At 30.8% G+C, this 21,993-nt stretch overlaps 1 protein-coding gene across 1 annotated transcript in view; it reads right to left on the reverse strand.

Moving 5' to 3' along the window:
* Nucleotides 1–6,889: 6,889 nt before the first annotated feature.
* LOC100870834 (U-scoloptoxin(05)-Sm1a) overlaps nucleotides 6,890–21,993 on the reverse strand; it is a 101,749-nt gene continuing 86,645 nt past the window's right edge. Inside the window, exons 3-4 of the mRNA XM_003695927.4 lie at nucleotides 17,029–17,086; nucleotides 6,890–12,626 (exon numbers count right to left, since the gene is read on the reverse strand). Coding sequence (XP_003695975.1) covers nucleotides 12,499–12,626; nucleotides 17,029–17,086 — 186 coding nt within the window. The 3' untranslated portion in view covers nucleotides 6,890–12,498. The remainder of the gene's footprint in view (nucleotides 12,627–17,028; nucleotides 17,087–21,993) is intronic.

Here is a 21,993-nt window from a genome sequence, read left to right on the forward strand (position 1 = left end):
GGGACACGCTTTTCCAATTTTGAGACGACACTAATGAAATTATTCCCCTTTCGAGCTAACGAGCTACGAGTGGAGTCGAGAGGAAAAGAGAAGATGGAGGATGAAGTTTGGAAATTGATGGTGAAAAAAAATAGCAAAGGTTAAAATTGTTATATCCTTGCATTGGTAGTATTATTTGATTTTTAGAATTTTGAATCTGGAAATTATTTTTAAGATTTGAATCTTTGAATTTTTAAATTTTAAATATTGAATTTTTTTTATTTCAGGTAAATCTGAATCTTATTAATATCAATGAACTTTGGTCATTAAACTATTTCAAATTATTTTTGAAATTTGAATCTCTGAATTGTAAGTCTTAAATTTTAAATTTTAAATATTATTACTCTAAATTTGGAATTTTTTAAATGATAGATATTTGATTAATGAATTATAAATATTTTAAATTATTAGACTTTGAATTTTAAATTTTTATGCAATGCATTTTGGACTTTAGAATTTTGATTAATGACTTTGAAACTTAGATTATCGAACATGAATGATTAAACATTGAACTTTGAAATTAATAGATTATTAAACCCTTAATTCTATACTTTGAATATTTAATTTTCGAATTTTTTAACTATAAAATTTCTAAATGCAAAAACTTTTGAACTATCGAGAGCAGAAAGGAATAAAAAATTCGACAATATATTTTTTTATATTTATTTTTATATCTCTTTCTTTTATTATTTCATGTTTCTACAAATTACAAATATTTTCACCAAAGCTGTTTTCTTACTTTGTATTCGTTCAAGCTTCGTAGCCCTGGATGATCCTCAAGGGTTGATAATTGTTGACGACACTTATTAAAGAATCGGTACGCTCTGTGAAATCATTTGTGACAACAGAGCGTACAAATTCTAAAATAAATAACGTAACACACTGTCGAATTCTCACAAACTGTGTTTCATCTTCATCCAGTTGTTCCTATTTTTAAAATTTTAAACACGAAAATATTCATATTATAATTTTCATTCTCTATCATTCAATCATCAGAAACGAAATAAAATTATAAATTCTTCCAATCTCTATGCACAGCTATGTTTTATAAATATTAAATAATTTATTGAATAAAATTAAATAATAATTGATTAATAAAATTTAAGAATAATTAAAAAAATTTAATAAAATTTTCTCCCATCATCAATTATTATCATCGATTCATTTAAAGCGAAAGAAATTGCTGTAATAAAACAAGAAGATTTATAATACAATGGAGACCTGTTGCACGATAACGCAAGATGTCGCTCGTTGAAAGTCAAGGATTACACTCACTTTTACCTCTTATATTGAAATACAAAAGAACCAAGAACAAAATTTTTTTCATCATAATGAAAAATAAAAGTTTGTTTCTAAGAAAAGATTCATATTTTCTCGCCTGTCTGCCTGCTTTTAATTGAGTCTCTCTACGTATATACATCTCACTTCACATTTAATGGAAAATTAAATTTTTCATGTCTTGCATAAATATATGTATATCTGTATAAGATTATATATTTTTATCTTGATGTTTAGAATCGATTCAAGATAATCTATAAATAGAGAAACGAAAATTCATTCATATAAATCACGAATGATTTATTGAAAATCATAATGATATAAGTGTAATAAAAAAACGAACTGTGCTGTTTTATTATTATTCTAAGTTATCCAATATAAGTTGATTCAATGTTAAACTAATTACAATTTAATTTGTGCCATAACACAATATTGAAATTAAAAAGAATATAAAAATATAAAATATATAATGAAAAAAAAGATTTTTATATCATTATTTATATCATAATTTAATTAATAATATATATTCATTCATCATTTCTTTTCCTAACCTCAATTTTCTTCAACTTCATCATAGAACTAACCAATCGACATCAACTTCCTTCAATCAACTTCTTAAACTATGAACTAACTTATATAATTAATTACACATTATTTTATACAAAATACAAATCATCTATATTCAATTTTGCATTTTGCCCTTTTGTTCATTCATCATTTCTAACCTCCTAAAATCCAATCTCTATAATAATTCAAAACCAATGATTCCTCTCTGTCTGTCTCCCCAAAATAAAAATAGACATACATTACTTCATCATGAAATACGAATCACAGAATTTACACACTTTTTATTCCCTCTCCTAACCTCAAAATCCCATCTCTCGCTTCGACATCACCAAGAATCCACGCCAACTTTCTTTCAATACTTAATGAACTAAGAACGATGATGATTCCCTCCACTGTCTTTCGAAAATGGAGTTACACGTTTCTCCGTTCGCGGTTGAACGCCCCTACAAATTTAATCGGACCTCGATGCGGTCTGATACCTGGCAGAAATCTCAACCGCGGGAACACGGTTCGCAGAGGGATGGTCGGTCGATCTTCTGCCTCGTTTCTTGTGTCGAGATCTGGGAACAGGCAGCTGACCTCGATCAAGGTATTTCCATTGGAAATTGGGGGAACGGCGATCGTGACGATATGTTGAATATGGTACATTAGGGGTGGATGTAACGAGGATCAACGATTGTAGGAACAATAAAGAGTAGGATGGTTTGTGGGTGTTACGTACGTGTTTGAAAGTCATGTATCGTTCGTTCCATGTGAGTACTTTAATGTTTTTCATTAATTAATGAATCGATGATATTTAGTTTTGGTTTCTTTTTAAGAATTTTACAATGAGATATCGAAGCAATCTTTTGTTTTTTGAAAGTATACATGTGAATTAATTGCTTGATTCTTTTAATATTGATTAAAGAAGTGAATCTACATATTAAAATAAAGATTTTTATCTTTTAATCGCATCTAATCTATACCTTAATTTTTAATTATGAATAATTCTCGTAATAATTCCAGGAATATTTATAAAATTTAAAATCCTTCGTATTCTTTTCTACGTGTATTTCTATTTTCCAACGAAAATAGTTTCTCCCTTTATAAAAATATTTTTTACGTTTAGAAAAACGAAATTATAATTTTTCAACATTTAAATTAGCCAAAAATTCATAAAAAAAAAATCACCATATTCTTTCTCGACGAGATGTAATACATTCAGAAAATTTTCTAAGATTCTCAAGGACACTCGTTCCTTCTCTATCTCTTTCTCTCTTTCTTCAACTCGTTCTATTCCAACCATCTAAATCTCAACGATCGAAGAAATTCAATTCTATCGAGGATGTCGAACGATTCTCAAATCTTAATTATACGATCGTTCGTTGTACTCGATCGTACAATTCGAGTGACACGAGTCCCATAAGTTCTCGTCACGTCGACGAGGTGTACGATTATTTACGAGCTACGTAAATCGTATTTTTCAAGAAACGAAACAGGCGTCGAGACTCTGATTGATCGTGCCTCCACGCGAAAACGAATTCTGCCAGCGATTTATGCCCCACTTCCGGTCGCCCCTCTCCCCCCTCCTTCCTTTGTTATTCAACGGAATATATCTAGAAAACTAATCGACGACAATATGGAAATAAATTATAAATCTCTCTCGAATACTTTTAAGATTTCTTTTCATTGAAATTTTCTTAAATATATTTCTCGCTGTTATTCAAGGGGGGTTTCTTTTTTTTTTCCTCGCCATCTTGTCGAGTATTTTTAAGATTTCTTTTCTTTGAAGATTTTTTAAATAACTTTTTACTATTATTCAAATTTTTTTTCATCTCGTCGAATAACTTAAAAATTTCTTTTCTTTGAAAATTTTTTTAATAATTTCTTATTCAGGTTTCTTTTTTTCTTTCTTTTTAATTAAATTCATCACTATATCAACCTTTTTTTCTTGTCATTTTCTTTAATATTTTTTCGTTTAATATCCTCACAAATTACGATCGATCACATAATATTTTAAATATAATACCATAAAATATAATATGATCTCGTTTTTATCTCGTTATCGTTCATCTCCACTTTTATATCTTCAATCGTTCTCTTCGACCAAAAGAAAAGAGCCCAGTTTATTATTTCATAATTTCTTATGCATAAAAAAAGAAAACAAATTTATCGAGAAGAAAGAAAGAAAGAAAAGAAGAGGATGTCGTCGATGAAAGACGATGAAAAGAGTTGATCGGTAAAATCGAGGGGTGGGGAATGGGGACAAAAGGTGAAGAATTTTTGCTCTCAAGAGCAAGAAAGGGATGGGATCGTTGAAGAAACGGTAATCAGAGTTGGAAAAAGGTAAAGAGAAAGATGAATGGACCGCAAGAACGAGGTTTCCTTTCTCGCTAAGTAGTTTCAAGCCGCTTTGTTCCTCCGATGTCTGACTATACTCGGTCGATTCTACTTCATCACATTAATAACGAATAGCTTATCTCCACCTCTGGTAAATTATGGATTAAGTTTCGCTACGATTTATTTGTACGATTTCTCAATGGGGATGGACGAGTTTTTGAGAAAGTTTTTGAGAAAGAAAATGGACAATGGAAAGAAAAATAATGGCCAGGTAAAGGAAGATTTAGAAAAATTACTTCTCCAATTATTCTCCTACTTCGTTCTTTTATTCGATTCGATTCCTTTCGTCGATTTGATAAAAAGTGGGAAATAAAATTTTGCAAGGAACGAAAAATTAAATACAATTATAAAAGAGAATTTGAGAAGAAAAAGAGAAATGAGAATAAGAAAAAATAACGTAGGATAATGAAAGATGAGTAAAAGTAGAAAAAAGAATGAAGCAATGAAAAATAAAGAAAAGTTGTTGAACGTATAATTTGTCAATCAAAAATAGGAAATGAAATTCTTTTGAGAAATAAAAAAAAAAGTTGCAATTGAAAAGTAATTAATGAAAAGAAAATTAAAAATAAAGAATTAGACCCTTTTCCTACCTGTCCTTGGAAATCTGTCTTTGAAATCGATCTCTCAACAAATGTTTAAAACAAAATCTCGTAGAAAGTAGAATGGAAAAAGTTGCTAATAAAAGACGATTCAGAGTAATTACTTTCCCAATTATTTCCTTAATGTTTTCTCCGATTTTTCGATTGGAACTACGGAATAAAATCTCGCGAAACTTGTACATGAAAAAGAAAACGAAATAATTACATTCCCGACCACTTTGTCCATCCTTTAACTTTTTATCTGAAAACTTTTTTTTCTCTCTCGATCTAATAGAGAACTGAAATATAATTTTTCTTCCACTCTTCGCCATAAATTCTATCCCTTCGTTTTCTAATAAAAAAACACGACAGATAAATATATTTTAGAAATATAGTTTCAATTCCTCCGAAGAATCATAATTTTTCCATTCGAAAAATTAAATAGGAGGAGGATAGGAACCGAATCCCAAGTATTTTTTATCCTTTTTCTTTCTCTCTTTGTTTTTGAAAAGAGGTGAATTCCATCCTTCTCTCTATTTCTCCTTCAACGCTCGATTCATAAATAAAGAAACAAAGAAAAGGAAGATGAAAATGAAAGGATGGAATGCACAATCGACTGTTTCGAATAAAAACCGTGTTGCAACACGAGAAAAAGAAGAAAAGGAAGAAGACCTCTCGAGACGTCTTGTCAAAATTTCAAACACCTTATCTCGATTTTTAATCTTAATTTCTTTTTATCTAATATTATATTAATGGAGAATATATTCAATAATTCTGAAAAGGACCAATTATTTCTTTGATTTGTATCCAATTCTTAGAAGAAATTTATCAATATTTCTTTCTTCTTCTTTTCTTTTTTTTTTTTTCCTTTTTTTTCACTGCAAATAATATTCGCTGAAAAATTTTTTTATCAAATTTACATATATAATATTATATTTCAATATTATTACCTATTCTATTTCTTTACGTTTTAAATTCTACTTCTTTTTTCTCATTTCCACGTGTGTTCATTGCATACCACTTTCTCTCTCGCTCCTTCGTCCACCATTAAAATCAACAAAATCCTTCGCCATCGTCGATCAAGCCGTCGAATTCGACCGGAAACGAGCCATCCCCTCCATTTCAATCCCGAAATTCCACTTCCGCACAATAGTCGATGCAATTAAATCGTCTCGCATCGTATGCCATCAGAAGATATATCGAGCACCGTTGGGAAATCATGAAATACCTATGAATCTGCAATTTTTATTTTTTTCTATTTAATCTATTTTTTTCTTTTTTGTAGCATCTTTTATACGTTATTTACTTTTAATTTCTATAAATCCGCTGGCTTTCATATTTCCTCTTATCGATATTTATTTTCATAAATGTTCCAATTTTTTCACATTCTCCCTTCCATTAACATCATTTTCATTTTTCCTTTTCGAATTTATTATTATTTTCATCTTTGCTCAAGATTTATTTATTCTTACTTATTTAATATCTCCTATAACTCTTCAATATCATTTCCATATTTATTTTCATAAATTTTCTCATCTTTTTCATATTCTTTTTCCTTTCAACATTCTCCTTGAATCTATAATTTTTTTCATATTTTCCTTTCGTAATTTTTTTTTTCTTCGAAAAGTTTTACTCTCTTCAAATTTTTATCCATTTTTATCCATTTCTCTTTTTTTTTTTTTTTAAATTCTTTTCCATTAATTTTTTGTAAATAAAGTTGATTACACTTAACAAAAGAAAATAGTTTTTATCATTCACGACGAATGTTAAGAGTGAAATGTCGGAAGGTTTAAAAGCGGCGAACACTCAGTCGTCAAGGGCTCGGAGGCTCGAAAAGAACTTTAAAAAGGCCCACTCGACGACAACTCGACGTCTCAACGATTTCGAAGTTTCACAGGATGCACATCTTTCTTCGTTCCTTCTCTGTCTCACTCTTAAATTGTCTTGAACGGAAATTCATTCGAACGTTTTACCAGACTTTTTCCTTTTTCATCGCCTATTCATTCGTACATTCGTTCATTCTCATTCAGAAACAGATTCGTTAATCGTTCTTTTCGTTTTTTTTTTTCTTTCTTTTTCGAAAACCTTTTAACGAACTTACATGACAATAGAAGAGATTTTATTATTTAGAATTAGAATCTTAGAAATATGATCGTATAATTTTTTAAATTAATTTTTCGATTAATCAAAAATTTTCATATGTTAACTCGTCGTTGTATCTGATATAATGTGAGATTTTGTTTTGATGACATTCATTGTTAATGACGACATCAAAATATCTTATATAACTTCATCCAAAATTTAACCTAACCAAAACTAACTCTGAAATGTTTCTATTGCATAAATTATTTCAAATATATTCTCAATTTATAGACAAAAAAATAATAATTCAATAGAAAATGAAAAAAATCACTTCTTATTATCCTATCAAATCAATAAGAAAAATTAAAAATAAAATTTAAATGATAAAGTTCTTCGTACAGATTATATCATCATACATGCGTAAGATTCACCCAAACTTTCACATTCATCGTTATCTCATTACAAATCAATGCAGGAAGAAAAAAAAATAGACAATTTTCTCGTTTAGACGTTTTTTTTTTTTTTTTTTTTTTTTTTAACTTTCTCTCACGAACCTCTTTAATAATGTATCTATTGAAATAGTGCTCGAAGCAAATGTAAAATGTTACGCTGTACGTTGAAACGCCATCTATACTCGCACTTCCTAAACACTTTTCTCGCACGGAAATCATGTATCCACTCATCGATCTTTATTCGATCGATGTGGAAGCTTTTCTTTTTATCCTTTTTCTTTTTTCCTTTTTTTCGTTTATTCTGTTTTTTTTTTTTTGTTGATAACCTTCATCCGTTTATTTAGGAGCTTGGAACGATGTCGGATTTATTATCGAGCGTCCCTTGTTGGTTATAATAAAATCTTACACGCTAAGGAAGTCGCCTAGAATTATAGTATCGTTAATATATAACTCGTTAATACATCATCTGAAAGTCATGGTTTTTTTTTCGCTCTTTTTTACTTGTGTGCGTCCTGATAAAACTTCGATATTCAATGATCCACTTCGTTCTTTTTTTTTTTTTTTTATCTTTCTTTTATTTATATACTATTGATATACGGAATGATTCGAGGTAGAATTGCTTTAAAATTTATATTTTTGTTATTTTTGATTTTTTTTTTTTTTTTTTGCAATTTAAATCGTATATGTATGTACGAACGATCGAGGATCGAGATTATGAAAACTTGGAAGGTAGATCGAGCCACAATGATTACGGATCCACGTGGACACAAGCGCCACCTTTGTCACTTTGTGTTATAAAAATACATGGATAAAGTGTAAGCGAAGTTTGAATTGATGATCCGCAACAATTGTAGCTTTTAAATTTTTTTTTCAATTTAAAACAGGATTATATAATGTTCGTGGTGTGGAATATCGAATTCGATTCTTCATGGATCTTTGATGAAACATCTTTTCTACTTGATTAAATTGATAAAACCTCGATTTATTAGATTAGAATAGATTTATAGATTAGAACTCATAGATCATTCGTGAAGATTTGGAATCTTAAACAACTTATTTCTATTTGATTCAATAATGAAAGTGTTAATATAAATAGATTCGTGTCGTTGTTCAATTTGGGATTTTTTTCTTCCCTCCCCCTCTTTTATTATATTAGATACAAGAACAGTTATGTAGAAGAAATTGTAAGATGACTAGTAAAATGCAAAGGTTAATTTATTTGCTGTCATGTGGCTGAATTTTATCATGGCGAACATTGTGACATTTCGATCGTAACATCGTGACAAATTTCAAATATTTGTACCAACATACGGTTCCTGTGATGTGACAAATTTCCAATATTGAATACGATCACTTGACAAATTTTCACGCTAGTGTCATTAAATATTGGAAATACTATTGTAGATGTTTTCATCAAATATATATTTCACGAACACTATTATATGTATATATATATATATATATTTTTATCATATAAGCTCTTATCATAGAAGAAAAATTTTAAAATTACATTGTATTATAAATTTTTCACATATATTTTCTCTACTGTATTACAGAACGTTTATATTAAATTTGTCAATTCATCGATTTCCATTCAAATACGTAATGGCAGTACGTAATCAAAACCTAACCTCTCCGTCTCGAATTAACAACGTTGCATCGAAAATCCACGTTCGATTCGATTTCCATTATTATTTTTCAAAAAAATTGAAAAATTATTCGAATTTGGAATAATTTCTACCTCGAAACATTCGTCCAACAATAACAACGACGTTAATCGATCGGTTGACATCCGTGACGGGAAACAGGTTAAGTGTTATCAAGTATCATTTATCGCTAGACTCGAGCTAATTTTCATTTTAGATAAATCATCTCTTCGCCTAATCTCAGAAGAACAGGTATATAATCGCTAATAATTTCTGTATGCTACCTTCGTGATATTTTTTTTTTTTTTTTCATTTTTTTATTTTCATTGCTTTCATTCGTGAAACAGATAAAGTAGATTATCATCTCTACTATTTGTGACTCGCTTACCGACTAGGATGAATCATTCTACAATTTAGGAATTTCAGATGTTGGTTAACCTGAGGAGAGAACGAATGTTCTCGTTTTGATCTCGATCATCTGATCTCTATATCGAAAATGTTAAAAGTTAAGTTTATAATAAATATTTAATTCTTGTTTTCCATTCCGTTGGGAAAAAGTTGGAAGAAAGTTGGGAAAATTATTTGTTTCGATTAAAAAGTCAAGTAATTGTTCGATTAAAATTTAAATTTATCTCTAGTAGCAATTCGACTCGTGGTAATTGACTAAGACGAATGATATTTAATTGACCAATACGAGCGGCAATAGGAAACCGTGCAAGAGAAAAATTGTTATTTAATAAAATTCTTCTTTTCTAAGATGCGTTTATAATTCTGCTTGACGACTTCTTTCAAAACTTTTAATCATTGAAAAAGAAGTGGAAGGAAAAAATAAATATTTAGAAAACAAGATTAAAACGAGGTAATACGCAGTCTCCTCACACCAACCAATAAAATATACGCAGTTTTTTTTTTTTCTTTTAATATCTCACGCGTGCGTTCGTTAATTACAATTATTAAGGCTACTTCAAGCGGTTACAATACGGTAGTAATAATAATCGACAAACTCTCCATTCGATTTCGACGCCTATCGATCTTTTATCGCTACTATGTATATATTTATAATATATATATATGTATTTATATATATATATTTTATATATATATATATATATCCCTTTATATATATAAATATATATATATATATATATATATATATACATATGTATAATTAAATTTATGTATAATCGGTGTAATACTTCCAGTTTAGTGTTTCGTTAATCTTTTAGTAATGGTAATAGTTAATGGTAATAGTAGTAATTAGTAGCAATATAGTAATAATAATAATTCATAATAATAATAATCAATAATAATAATAGTAATAATAGTAATCATAATAATAATAACGTTATCATTATTATCCTCACTGTTCCTCATTAAACTGTTGTCTGTATGTAGGTTACATAATATATATATATATATGTATATATATTTATATATCCACGCGGGTTTCATTTTTTCCTCTTCCATTTCTTTTTTTTTTCTTTTTTTTTTTTTTTTCTCTTTTACCATTTCTTCCAAATTACTACCTTATTCTTTTTTCTCTTTTTTTTTGCCCCCTCCCCCTCCTCCTCTTTTCTCCTTCGTGAACGAATCTTACGATCTATAGAAATATGAATCGGATTGACCACGAATGATCGAACCATCGAGGAATCCTTTTCTCTTCGCGCGCTTTACTTCCGCTTTTATCTCGTCCCCGCTATCACGGGTTTTTTGTGGTCCAATTTTTTTTTCTCGCGATCGCGGTGGCCAATTCTTGCTCGATCGGAATTGACGATGAATCGATGGTTGTCTGTTTCTCTTTCTCTCTCTCTCTCTCTCTCTCTCTCTCTCTCTCTCTCTCTCTCATTTTATATTTCGTATTTTTCTTCGATTCTTTTCGAAAATATATTATTAGACGAATTATAATACACGTTTTTTTTTTTTTTTGTGTTTTGAATATTACAGGGACAAGTTTTGAGATATTTTGAAGAGAGATCCAGTGGAAAATGTGGCAAGTGTTGTCATGGAGGGAAAATAGAGGAGAGTAAACTTGGGAAAAAGTGGAAGAACTAAATGGGAAACCGATAGAATCCTAAGGAGGATGAAGGAATCGAAAATCGATCATCGTGAATGAAGCTGAGAGGTTTCCTGAAGCAAAACCAAAGAGAAGCAAAAAGAAATAAAGTATATGGCGAGTAGACAGATAATCTAATGGTATCGTCGAATAAATAAATTTCAATCTTTTCAAATTCAATAACGAAAAATTATGGCAAAATTACTTATCTCGTATTAATGCAATATTTTAGCAAATTTATACTTAACTATAATTTTCAATTAATCATTATTATAAAAAATAATAATTCAAAATACTATAATTTTCAGGATTGCGTGAGAAATTTCTTCGATTATTAAATCGGATAAGAAATTAATGATAAAAGATTATGTGGGGAAAGTAATACGAACGAATCATCGAAATAACATTTTCCAAGCCTCGAAGAATTCCATTTCGTCCCTGCTCGAAGCGTGACTGGAGAACGTGTCATCGAGAATCCCCCTTTTCCAGCTCTTGTTAGATCGAGCACTCATGGTGGTATGAAGCGAAGAAAAAGGGTGGAAGAATCGGCGAACCAGTTCTCGAATAAATCGAATTCGAGGGTCGCCCAAGAGGCGGGTGTCAGCTTCGAATAAAAGGAGGCTGACCGATGGAAATTCAACTGTGAAAAGAATTCGATCTTCTTCTTCGAATGTATGAAATATCATAAAAAGAATCCATAAGAAAGTCTCTCAGTGGAATCATGAGACTGTTCAAACTAAATCTCTAAAGATTGATGAACGTAGAAAAACTGTTTTCTTTAGATAAAAAAAAAAAATTAGAAGTTAATAGATAATTGTATCTGTACAAAATTTAAATTATCCAACCTTTCAATCGAGAAAAAGAATAGGTGTCTTTATCTCTCGAAGAACAAAGATTGAATTTTACCAGGAACTCTCTTTCAACCGACGTTCCTAATTTCCTCAAATGTTTTACATTTAACAAGAGAAGACGAGGAAAAAAACTTAACGAACTTTCGTGTATAGAACAGAATTTCTTTACGCAAAAATTAAGTCGAATAAAATTCCCCAGAAGCTGAAAGTCAGATTAAGAAACTTGAATCACCGATTAAACTTTCCCTTAAGAATCACAAATGGCTTCTTCATTCAACCCGGAAAAAGAAAAATAATATAAATATCGATAGCAAAGCAAGATAGAGAGATGGGAAAGAAAATATAGAAATCGGATAATTTTTCGAACGAAAGCAAAAAAGAGAATGGAATGGAAAATCGATGGAAGGGTGGAGATTTCACAGATATTCGATCGATCGTTGCTCGACAACTATCGACTGGTCAACGTCCAGTCAGCAAGATAAAGGCCAGGACAATAATCGATGGTTAGCGCGGTGATGTCGAAGGGATCCCGTAGCTTCCATTCGCGGTCACCTGGTCGCTGGAAACGACGTATTAGCCACGAAGCACAAGGAGGAGCACCATCGTGATCGCGACCATCGCGAGGCTGTTGCTGGACACGAACGATGGGGCCGAGTTGCAGCCGTCCTGCTGGCAACAATACGTCATCGTGCTCCAGGCCTCTGCAACAGAACGATCGAACGGACATTTTAATTTAAAATTCTCCCATTTCACTGACTCTCTACTACTTGATTGTTTCGTTACAAAGGAGAGATTTAGAACAGAGGTATTTTCGTCTCATTTATTAAAGGGACTATGTATGTATATATTTTTGTATTCTTATGTGATGTACATATATATTTCGTGCATATTTTTGAAAATATGATTTTTGAAGAGGTAAATAAAAGTATATCATCTTGAAAAGATATCGAGTTTCATAATTGGTAAGTTAAGTAAAGTGATTAAAAAATGATTAGGTGATGCGGTACATCGATAGTACATTAAATTTCAAAAAATCCATGTGTCATTTTTTTTTATATTATATTCTCCCAATACAAAACTGAAAAATTTCACGTGTCATCTCCTATTAAATTGTATTCAAAATCGAATTTTTGAACCTCGACTTTGTATTAGGGGGAATATAATAAATAAGGAAGTGGCATGCGAAATTTTCGAGAGCTTTGAATAAATTTTCCAATTTTATGTTAAAAGGATAATTTTCTTCTACTTACTGCTTACATACCTATATTTTTGAACCATACAAATTTCTGTACATTTTCATACACGTTGTCTTGCAATATCCAAATAATACTTAAATATTCATTCGAATTACATCCTAATTTAATAAACATTTAATAAACGTGATTCAATTAAAAATTTTTTTCCCTCGTCCGCATCATGCAAATGATTTTCTCACCTCGAACAAACGCAATTGTATAAAAATGAAAATGCGATTTCATAACTGGAGAAAGAACGGTTGGGAAACAAACCAATTAACCGTTAATGCACAATCCAATCTCCTCCTATCTCGTTGAGTGAAACAAGCGAAATGGGAAACTTATTAAAAGTAGGCCATAGGGAAGGAGAAGAAGTTTTCGAAACAAAAGGAGAGGTAAAAGACCTCGTTAAGGGGAGGAAAGTTCATTGACAAAAGGGGATCCGTTTAATCGAATCCCGGAGGAAAGGTCGGCGAATACCAATTTCACCAGAAAGAGAGAGAGACGAGGAGGGAGAAATGAGAATGGGCGCAGAAAAGAAAGAAGGTTTAAAAAGTCGCGGCGGTTCTCTGTCTATCCGGTGAATTCTTTATTTCCTCTCTTCGAGAACTGTTTCCGGCAGCCGTTTCGAAAGCTCGTAAACAAGGATAAAAATCTAGGGACATTTGGCGAGATGGTCGCCAATCGTAAAAATTCGTGAAAACTCGTCTCGTGAGCCTGAATGGGGGTTCGCTGTTATTCTAAAGTATAAAAAAAAAAAAAAAAAAAGCCAGAGAAGTTATCGTTTCGCTGCTTGTTGCAACTTTAACGAATGAACGATGAATTTGGTGGCGACTGTGGTGACATCTGGATCGCTTCCGACGATCGAAAGTTTTTCACAGAAGCAGGAAAATTTCGAAAATTCGAATTAGAATGAGATCGTTGGAGCTGTGATATAAAAATTGAGGATGTGATTCTTGTCTATATATATTGATTCGTATCACTGTATATTTTGTTTTAAATTAATTTTTTTATTATTATTTGTATATTTAGAATTGATGATGACATTTGGATAAAAGTTTTTTACAATAATCGAAGGAAAATTTTCTCAGAATGAAATGATGTTTAAGATGAAGTGTGATACAATGAAAATTTAAAGGTGTATTTTGTACATTTGTTTCTCTATCTATATTGGCTCGAAATTTTCTTAAATTTAGAAAAACGAGATTTTACAAAAAAAGTTTATAGGAGGATTGTGAAAATTTCGAAGTTTTTTTAAAAAGAAATCTTGAGGAAATCTCGACAAATATTTAAAAAAAAACTATTTTTGATAATCCAGAAAAATGAAAAAAGAAAAAAGATTCTTTGTTATTGCAAGCTTCGAAAAGAATATTATAAATATAAATAAATATATATATATATTCACTTTTGCAATATTATCTTTCCAAAAAATGCCTCTTACAAAAAACAGAGCACAAGAAAATGTGCCACATCTAGAAAATTTATCTTCCCAAAAATCCTTCTTCCACAACCCCTTCCAAACAACTTGCCACTCGTCCAAGCGATTTTTCTATCCGAGAAAAGACGAGACATCGATGGCGCAATAATCGTGTCGTCGAAGGATCGATCTGGTTGAGGGTGAAAAATCCAGTCTCGTTTATACACCGAGTCGAAACTCGATGCAAAGGAAGGAAGGAACAGGCTTAAGATACTTGGAAAATGAGCTCGACACGAAGAATGAATGTAAACCAAACCAAATATGATTCTATTGATCCTAATTTATGATACTAAATATCATTGACGATCTTGGAATTTCGAGGAAAAATATTTTCCAACGTTAAAAATAAGAAACGTATTTAAGGGAGGTAGAAGAAGAGGTATAAAAATATTAGAAAAAAAAAAAAACAAAGTATACGAGATAAAAATATATCGAAGAGGGGCGTGAATAAAGCAGATCTGAGCAGAGAACAAAATTTTCAGGGAGGGAAATAGGTCGCAAGATTCGGTGGGAACAGGATTTCCAGTAGGGTTGAACGATACGTACGCTCTATTACCTGTCGAGGGGATCACAAAAGTTTCGAATTGGATTTTCACTTCGAAAGCGTCTCGTCTATCCCTAATCGCGTTACGCGCGTCTGACACGTTATTTCTTTTCCTTTTTCCCCTTCACTTTTTCTTTATTTTCTGGTCTCTTTAACTTCTTTCTTTCCTGCGAAGTTTGCCCGACACCTGATTTAATTAGGAAATTCAGAATCGAAGGACACTTGTCGTCGATAATCGATTCGATGCTTTTCTTCCTCCTTTTTTTTTTTTTTTTAATCCAACAGTAAAGTGTGCTCAGTAAGTTTGTCTTACAAATTTTCTTTCTTGCTGTTTTTTTTTTTTAATGTTGCAATTCGATTCAGTGAGTGATCAAAAAAGTAATACAAGTCGATCGATAATGACCAGCCAAATAATAGAAGTGTAATCATAATTGGATAAATGATTTAATGCAATTATAATGTAAGTAGTGTAACCTGGCTAATATAGTCAGACAATAAGCCATAAATGATAAAATAAGATGATACAGTTCCACGATGATCAAGTAAGGAAAGGATAGGATAGGATAAGTAGAATAAACCAATAAATGGTGATGATCGAGTAGAATAAGTCAATCATAAATGATTAGCCACACAAGTAGCCGATCGCAATATCACGCTTTACCGTATCTGAAAATTCATTTCGTTATTATCTCAAAGCTAAGGCCACGCGACAATAAGCGATAGTAGAATAAACCAATCATTTCTTCATCGTCGGGTGAGAAAATTTCGAATTAAATAGATAAAAAAAAAAAAACGAAAATTGTTATTTTTACTTCTTATCCACCCCGATCTTCCAGCTTAGTTACCGTTTAATTTCCTCTTCCGATCCACCACCCCCAATATCCCTCGACGCAGCCACCCACAGTGGGGAAATTATTGGGGCGTAAAGCTCGGGAATTACGAAAACAGCTGTATCGCGTTATCAAACAGGAGGGAGCACGCCGACGCGATCGTGAAATAACAATAACAATAATAGAGAATGAAATTGTTCTGACACCACCCTCGAGGGAATAATTTTCATTGGCGTTTCGAGGAATAATATTTATATAATACGGGGAGATTAATTGCTTTAGTTACGTCGAGGATATCGTATCCCCTTGCATTTTGCATTTCGTTCGTTGATCAATTGGGAATCGTTTTTCCCCTCCCCCTCAACTATCCGTCAATATTGCCTTTATTTGTTTATTTAAACCCTTTAAATTCGTTCGTATTCATGACGTGGGCAAGAATATAAATATATATATATATGTACGTTTAAGTATTTATTCATTCTGTTGAAGATAAAAATGTATTTTAATGTCATCTTATCTTGTTCGATGATACATTATATATTTTTATATCTGTAATATTGTCGAGTTTTACGAGCAAAATTTAAAAATTTAAAGAAAAAGAAACGTTTTTGATTGATTTGAATGAAGTTTTAGAGGCGTTTGGATAAATTTATTATTTAAATAAATGCGCGTTAACGCGTGCATCTTTGATGATTTGACGCAGTGCAGAATTTTTCGCGGAATAATCGGGAGAAATTTTAAATTGACAATTCCCATGCGCGAAAATTGAAGACATATTTCAAATTGTTCGTTCGACAGAACATTCGTATTTTGTGGATGTTTTGTAACATGTTTTCTGCATTTCCAGTGATGGATGAAATACTTTTAGAGAAATAGCATAGATGGAAGCGAAAAAAGATGAAATATGACAGAAATTTTTTTTTCCTTTTTTTTTTTTTTTTTTTTTTGTAAATTTGTAAGTAAGGATTGTAGGTGGGTTTTGAACGTACGTGAAAATGGAAAATTCGAGGTACTCACCCTTTTCCACACACGTTGGCACGCAGTCTCGAACTATCGACCCTTCGCTGACATATTTCTGGAAAAGAATAAAAGAGAAGTTGTCTTTTCAAATCATCTTTTAAAAGTTTCTTCTACAAATTAATTTATAACAAACACAATAATATCTTATTTGAAGTAACTTAGGATAATCCTAATAATTGCAATTATTTGGACGGAATTGATGTCTAAAATTTATGTCTATGATGTTTTTTAAAAACAAATTTGAAAAAATAAATATAATTTTTTGAATTAATCTTCTCTGATAATAATCGCATATAATGATCAACAAGAATTATACACAATTTACAATAATATATAAATAATAAAAGAACTACGAATGTTTATTTAAAATTAATATTTTTATGAACACGATTAAAGAATTTGCTTATTTATTCCATCTATTAGCAATAAATTTTAGATGAAATATATTTTGCATATTTAAATTTTCCATAAATATATAAATATCCACAGTAATAAATAATAAATATTATTCTTTAATCCATTGTTACTTTTGTTAATAAAATATCAGTTAATAATTACAAGTCTTTTTTATTTATTATATCAATCAGAAGTGAGAAAGAAAATCTTAGAAAAAATTAAATTAAAAGATTTTTATGCGCGCAAATAAAAAGTGTAAGAAAGTTTTAGAAAATTGGACGTGGAATTACGTAGCTTGGATTAATTCTGTTTTGTTAAATAAATCCGCAAAATTGAAATGGATTCAAATACAAATTGCGATAATATTATAAATTTAAATTACGATCAGTAATTAATTTTTCATTGTCAAAGATTTCGTTGTGAAATTCTGTGCAGAGAAAATGTGCAATTAAATATGTAAATTCATTATTAAAGGAAAATGATTCTTATTACTTTCATGTTCCACCGTTTATTCATCGGTATTATTAATTCTTCAAAATGCGGATTAATTATTTTAAGAAATATAAGATGAATGTATCATTAAAATCTATTTTTTGAAATTTAAATTTTTCAAAATATCGAATAAATTTATTAAAAAAAAACTTTTAGCATTCGTATCTCTCCTCTTTTTTTTTTTTTTTTTTTTTAATAGAATATAAGAAAAAATAGAAAAAAGGAGGAAAGTAGAACATTATCAAGATTGAAAGCTAATAATAGCATGTTTGGATCGCATCCAACAGTAAATCACAATCAAAAGAAAATGAAAATTTTATGTTGAAAGATCAGACATTTAATGATACTTCAATCCTATTATTTATTTTTTCTTTTTGTGTGTAATAAACATTTGCTGTGTAATAATAAATAATTACATTAACTCCATAATTTCATCACGGAGTTCCTTCAAGATATGAGTTCATTAAGATCGATAAATGCAAATGAAATGAGACTCTTGCACAATATTGTGCATATTATTGGAAAAATAATGCATGCATCTAAATGATTGATCAACACGTGAGATGCGCGTTAGAATGATCAAAAAGTCGAGATATGAAAGTTTCTAGGCAAAATAGTGATTTGATTTTCGTGCAGAAAATGTTGATAAACAGTAATGTTTTTTAGAGTCAAATTCTTCAATGATTTGATTTCTTGAAAAAAATAAATTCAGATTAAACTATTAATTAAATCTGATTATATGATCTAGTGACCATTCTTTATGGCATTGTGAAATATTTTACTGTCATTAAAAATATGATAGAAATTGTATAGACTTTCTTGAAATAATTCAAAACAATCTCAATTTTAATTATTAAAATACAGCATTTCAGCTAATTCAATAATTATTCCATAAAAACCAAATTCATTCACAATCAATTAAATTAATCCAATAATGATCAAAGAGATAAGCCAAACATATTTAAATAGAATAAACAAACCATATATCTAGAATTAGATATATTCATGATCAGAATACAGAGTACAAGTGGAAAATATATAGCTGTAATGAAACAAACAGCATGGATCAGATGGATTAAACATATTTAGCTAGAATAAACCATGATCTAGATATATTCTAAATATATTCATGATCAGAATACAAGGGGAAAATATATAGCTGTAATGAAACAGATAGCATGGATCAGATATGCCAAATATATTTAAATAGAACAAACGAACCATGTATCTAGAATTAGATATATTCGTGATCAAGAATACAACTAGAAAATATATAGTTGTGATGAAACAAATAACATCAGGCAATAAACTGCTAATAACAAAAAAAAAAAATGAGTCACAATAAGATAATTAAAACAGTTCCAAAATAATGATCGAAATAGAGTATCAGTCACAGATGAACAAGTGGATCAAACCCACCAATAACGATCAAATAAGTGGAACAAGTAAATAAATAATATCACGAAATATAATCATACTGCTATAACGATGATCAAATCGATCGTATGCCCTCTGTATCATATCTCAAAATTCATTTTCCCGTTGTTGGACGTGGAAATTGTTGTTATTTCATATGGCCAACGAGGTGCAATATTTATCGTCAAATATTGTTTAAACGTCGCGAGGAGGAGTGCCACGAAGATCAATCGTGTTTATCGCAAACCGCCGCGCGTTCATGCGATTCTGGGATAGTGGCCTGCAATAACGCAAAACAAATACCTCGTTAAGTGCTCGATCCTCCCGCTTTGAGGAATCTCGAATCCGTCTCGTTGCTGTTCCTCGACGCGACTACATTGTTACCAAGTGAAAAACATTAAAAAATATCTGACAAGTATTTTAAACTCGAGAACGAGTCTGTTCCCTCTACTTTTCTCCATTTCTTCTCGCCAAATCTCGACGTTTCTGTCGAGAATACTATGAAATCAGTTCACAAAGGGGTGATTAGAAAGGACGAGGTCATCACAAACGGTCGTCCCCTCTGATTGGACGAATTCGAAGTTCCTCGAAGCAGACACTGCGTCATAGGCGGCCAGTGATCGATACTCAATGATTATAACGCCCCGAGGACGTCTCCACTGCTCTTCCAGTACGTGTTAAATGCTCTTTCTTTATTCCTCTTTGCGTCTATAAATTTGCGTATTCCATTTCTTGGGTATCTGCTTTTGGGTGGACTTTTAAGGCTGGCCGACGGTTGATTTATACTACTTTCCTTTTCTACTTGTCAATTGTACATGATTTATTCCACTTATCTGGCGATGTTACAACGAACTGTTTATTTTTAGATTTTATTTGCACGATTTATTTTAAAAAAATAATTTATACATTTTTTTTTATAATATATCGACGAGATATATTACGATTTTAATTAAGATTTAGGGATGAATTATGGATTCATTTGGAAAGTATCGTTAGTTTTATTAATTAATCAATTAGAAGAAATAATTCTGAAACGAAACGTATTATTTTGGATACAAATTTCACTTAAAATTAATTTCATCTTAAAAACTTCTACATCCATTTATTATTATACTTAATTAACACCACTTAATTACACATTTTCCTCGTTATTTATTCATTTATGCATTTTCAATGAATCAAACGATACTCGCCAATTCCAATTAACGCGCACAAGCCTACCTTTTTTTTTTTTTTTTTTACCCTTGTCAAAAATTCCTATCGAGTTAATACCGGATATATTCGAAGCGAAACGAGAGGCAACACTTGTTTCCATCCATAAACTCGTAAACGTCGATACGTCAACGTCTCGTTTCACTCCAAAACACATAGAAAAAGACCTTTTACTTGATATCGCAATAACAAAAACATTTTTTCATTCATAGTTTTCATAGAAACAAATTTTAACAAATTTTACGAGACGGATAATTCATTGATTATCACCTTGATCGACTCTATAATTACAATTGAAAAGTTAGTAGAGTCACGTATCACAAATCATACATCGAGGGGTGAAATGGCGTCGAATTCTCTGTAAAACAGCTTTTTATACACCAACGCGTAAAAGGGTTTAATCCCTTTGATAGAGAGCCTCAAAGGGAAAGGCCGGTTCTTTGGTTCAAAGAATTTCTTGGCACAGGCTCGTCAAATAAACCAGGCTTCTCGCCAAATGCCTCGATTCTACACTCTAATTCCCCGCATCTGATCTACCCGGATTAAGATTCTCCATTTTGACCCAAACCAGAAACCATTTTGAAACGGAGTCGTTGCATGCGTGAAAAGTGGCCCTAGCCTCGTCATAATGAGAGGATAATGAAGACAAATGAACGTGGAGCTTCAAATACATTTCTCTCTCTCTCTCTCTCTCTTTCTCTCGTTCTGTTCCATTTGGAATTAAACTGTACGCCTCAGAAGTTGATTTCGATGCAAATTCGGCTTCATCCTATTGTTTCGTCGCTGGAAATTCGGCTTGTGATTAAGAAATTCGTGAACGAGTGAAGAATTATCACACAAATCTTTTGATTAAATAAATAGCTAAGGAAAATGAACAGTGAGGTGTATAAGCGAGTCATAATACAACAAGTGATATAAGTAAATGATAATGAGAGCAACGAGTAGTAGAGGCAATTCACTTGTCAGACAAGCAGCATAAGACTTTCATATATGTGTTTTTTCTACTTGTCTGACTATTAATTAATCTATATTACTTGTCCAATCAATGATAGCTCTACAATTCTGGCTAATATAGTTGATCAATAGTTGTCAAGTAATGTCTGATTATACGTATTTAATTATTTGTCTTGACAGGTTTCGTTTCCTTTCCTGTTTAAAATTATTTCGACTTACGTACAGTATGTCCAATTTGTCAAGCAAATAATAATTTTGAATTCAATCAATATTAATATTCCCAAAATGGCGACACGCTACTTTCCTAAAGTTTGTTACCTTTTCCATTAAATTTAAAATTGCTTACACTTTCGACCAATTTTTTTTTTTTGCCAATAAAATTTTCCATTAAAAAAAAATAGATATTTTATTAACCCAAATAAGAACAATTGTAACTATCCCACTCTTCAACTTTTTATCCATTATCCATCCCCTTCTAAGGATTAATTCGCG

Source organism: Apis florea, unplaced genomic scaffold (assembly GCF_048593485.1).
Source record: "Apis florea isolate Af1SG1 unplaced genomic scaffold, ASM4859348v1 contig_2272_pilon, whole genome shotgun sequence".
In the NCBI taxonomy this organism is placed as follows: domain Eukaryota; kingdom Metazoa; phylum Arthropoda; class Insecta; order Hymenoptera; family Apidae; genus Apis; species Apis florea.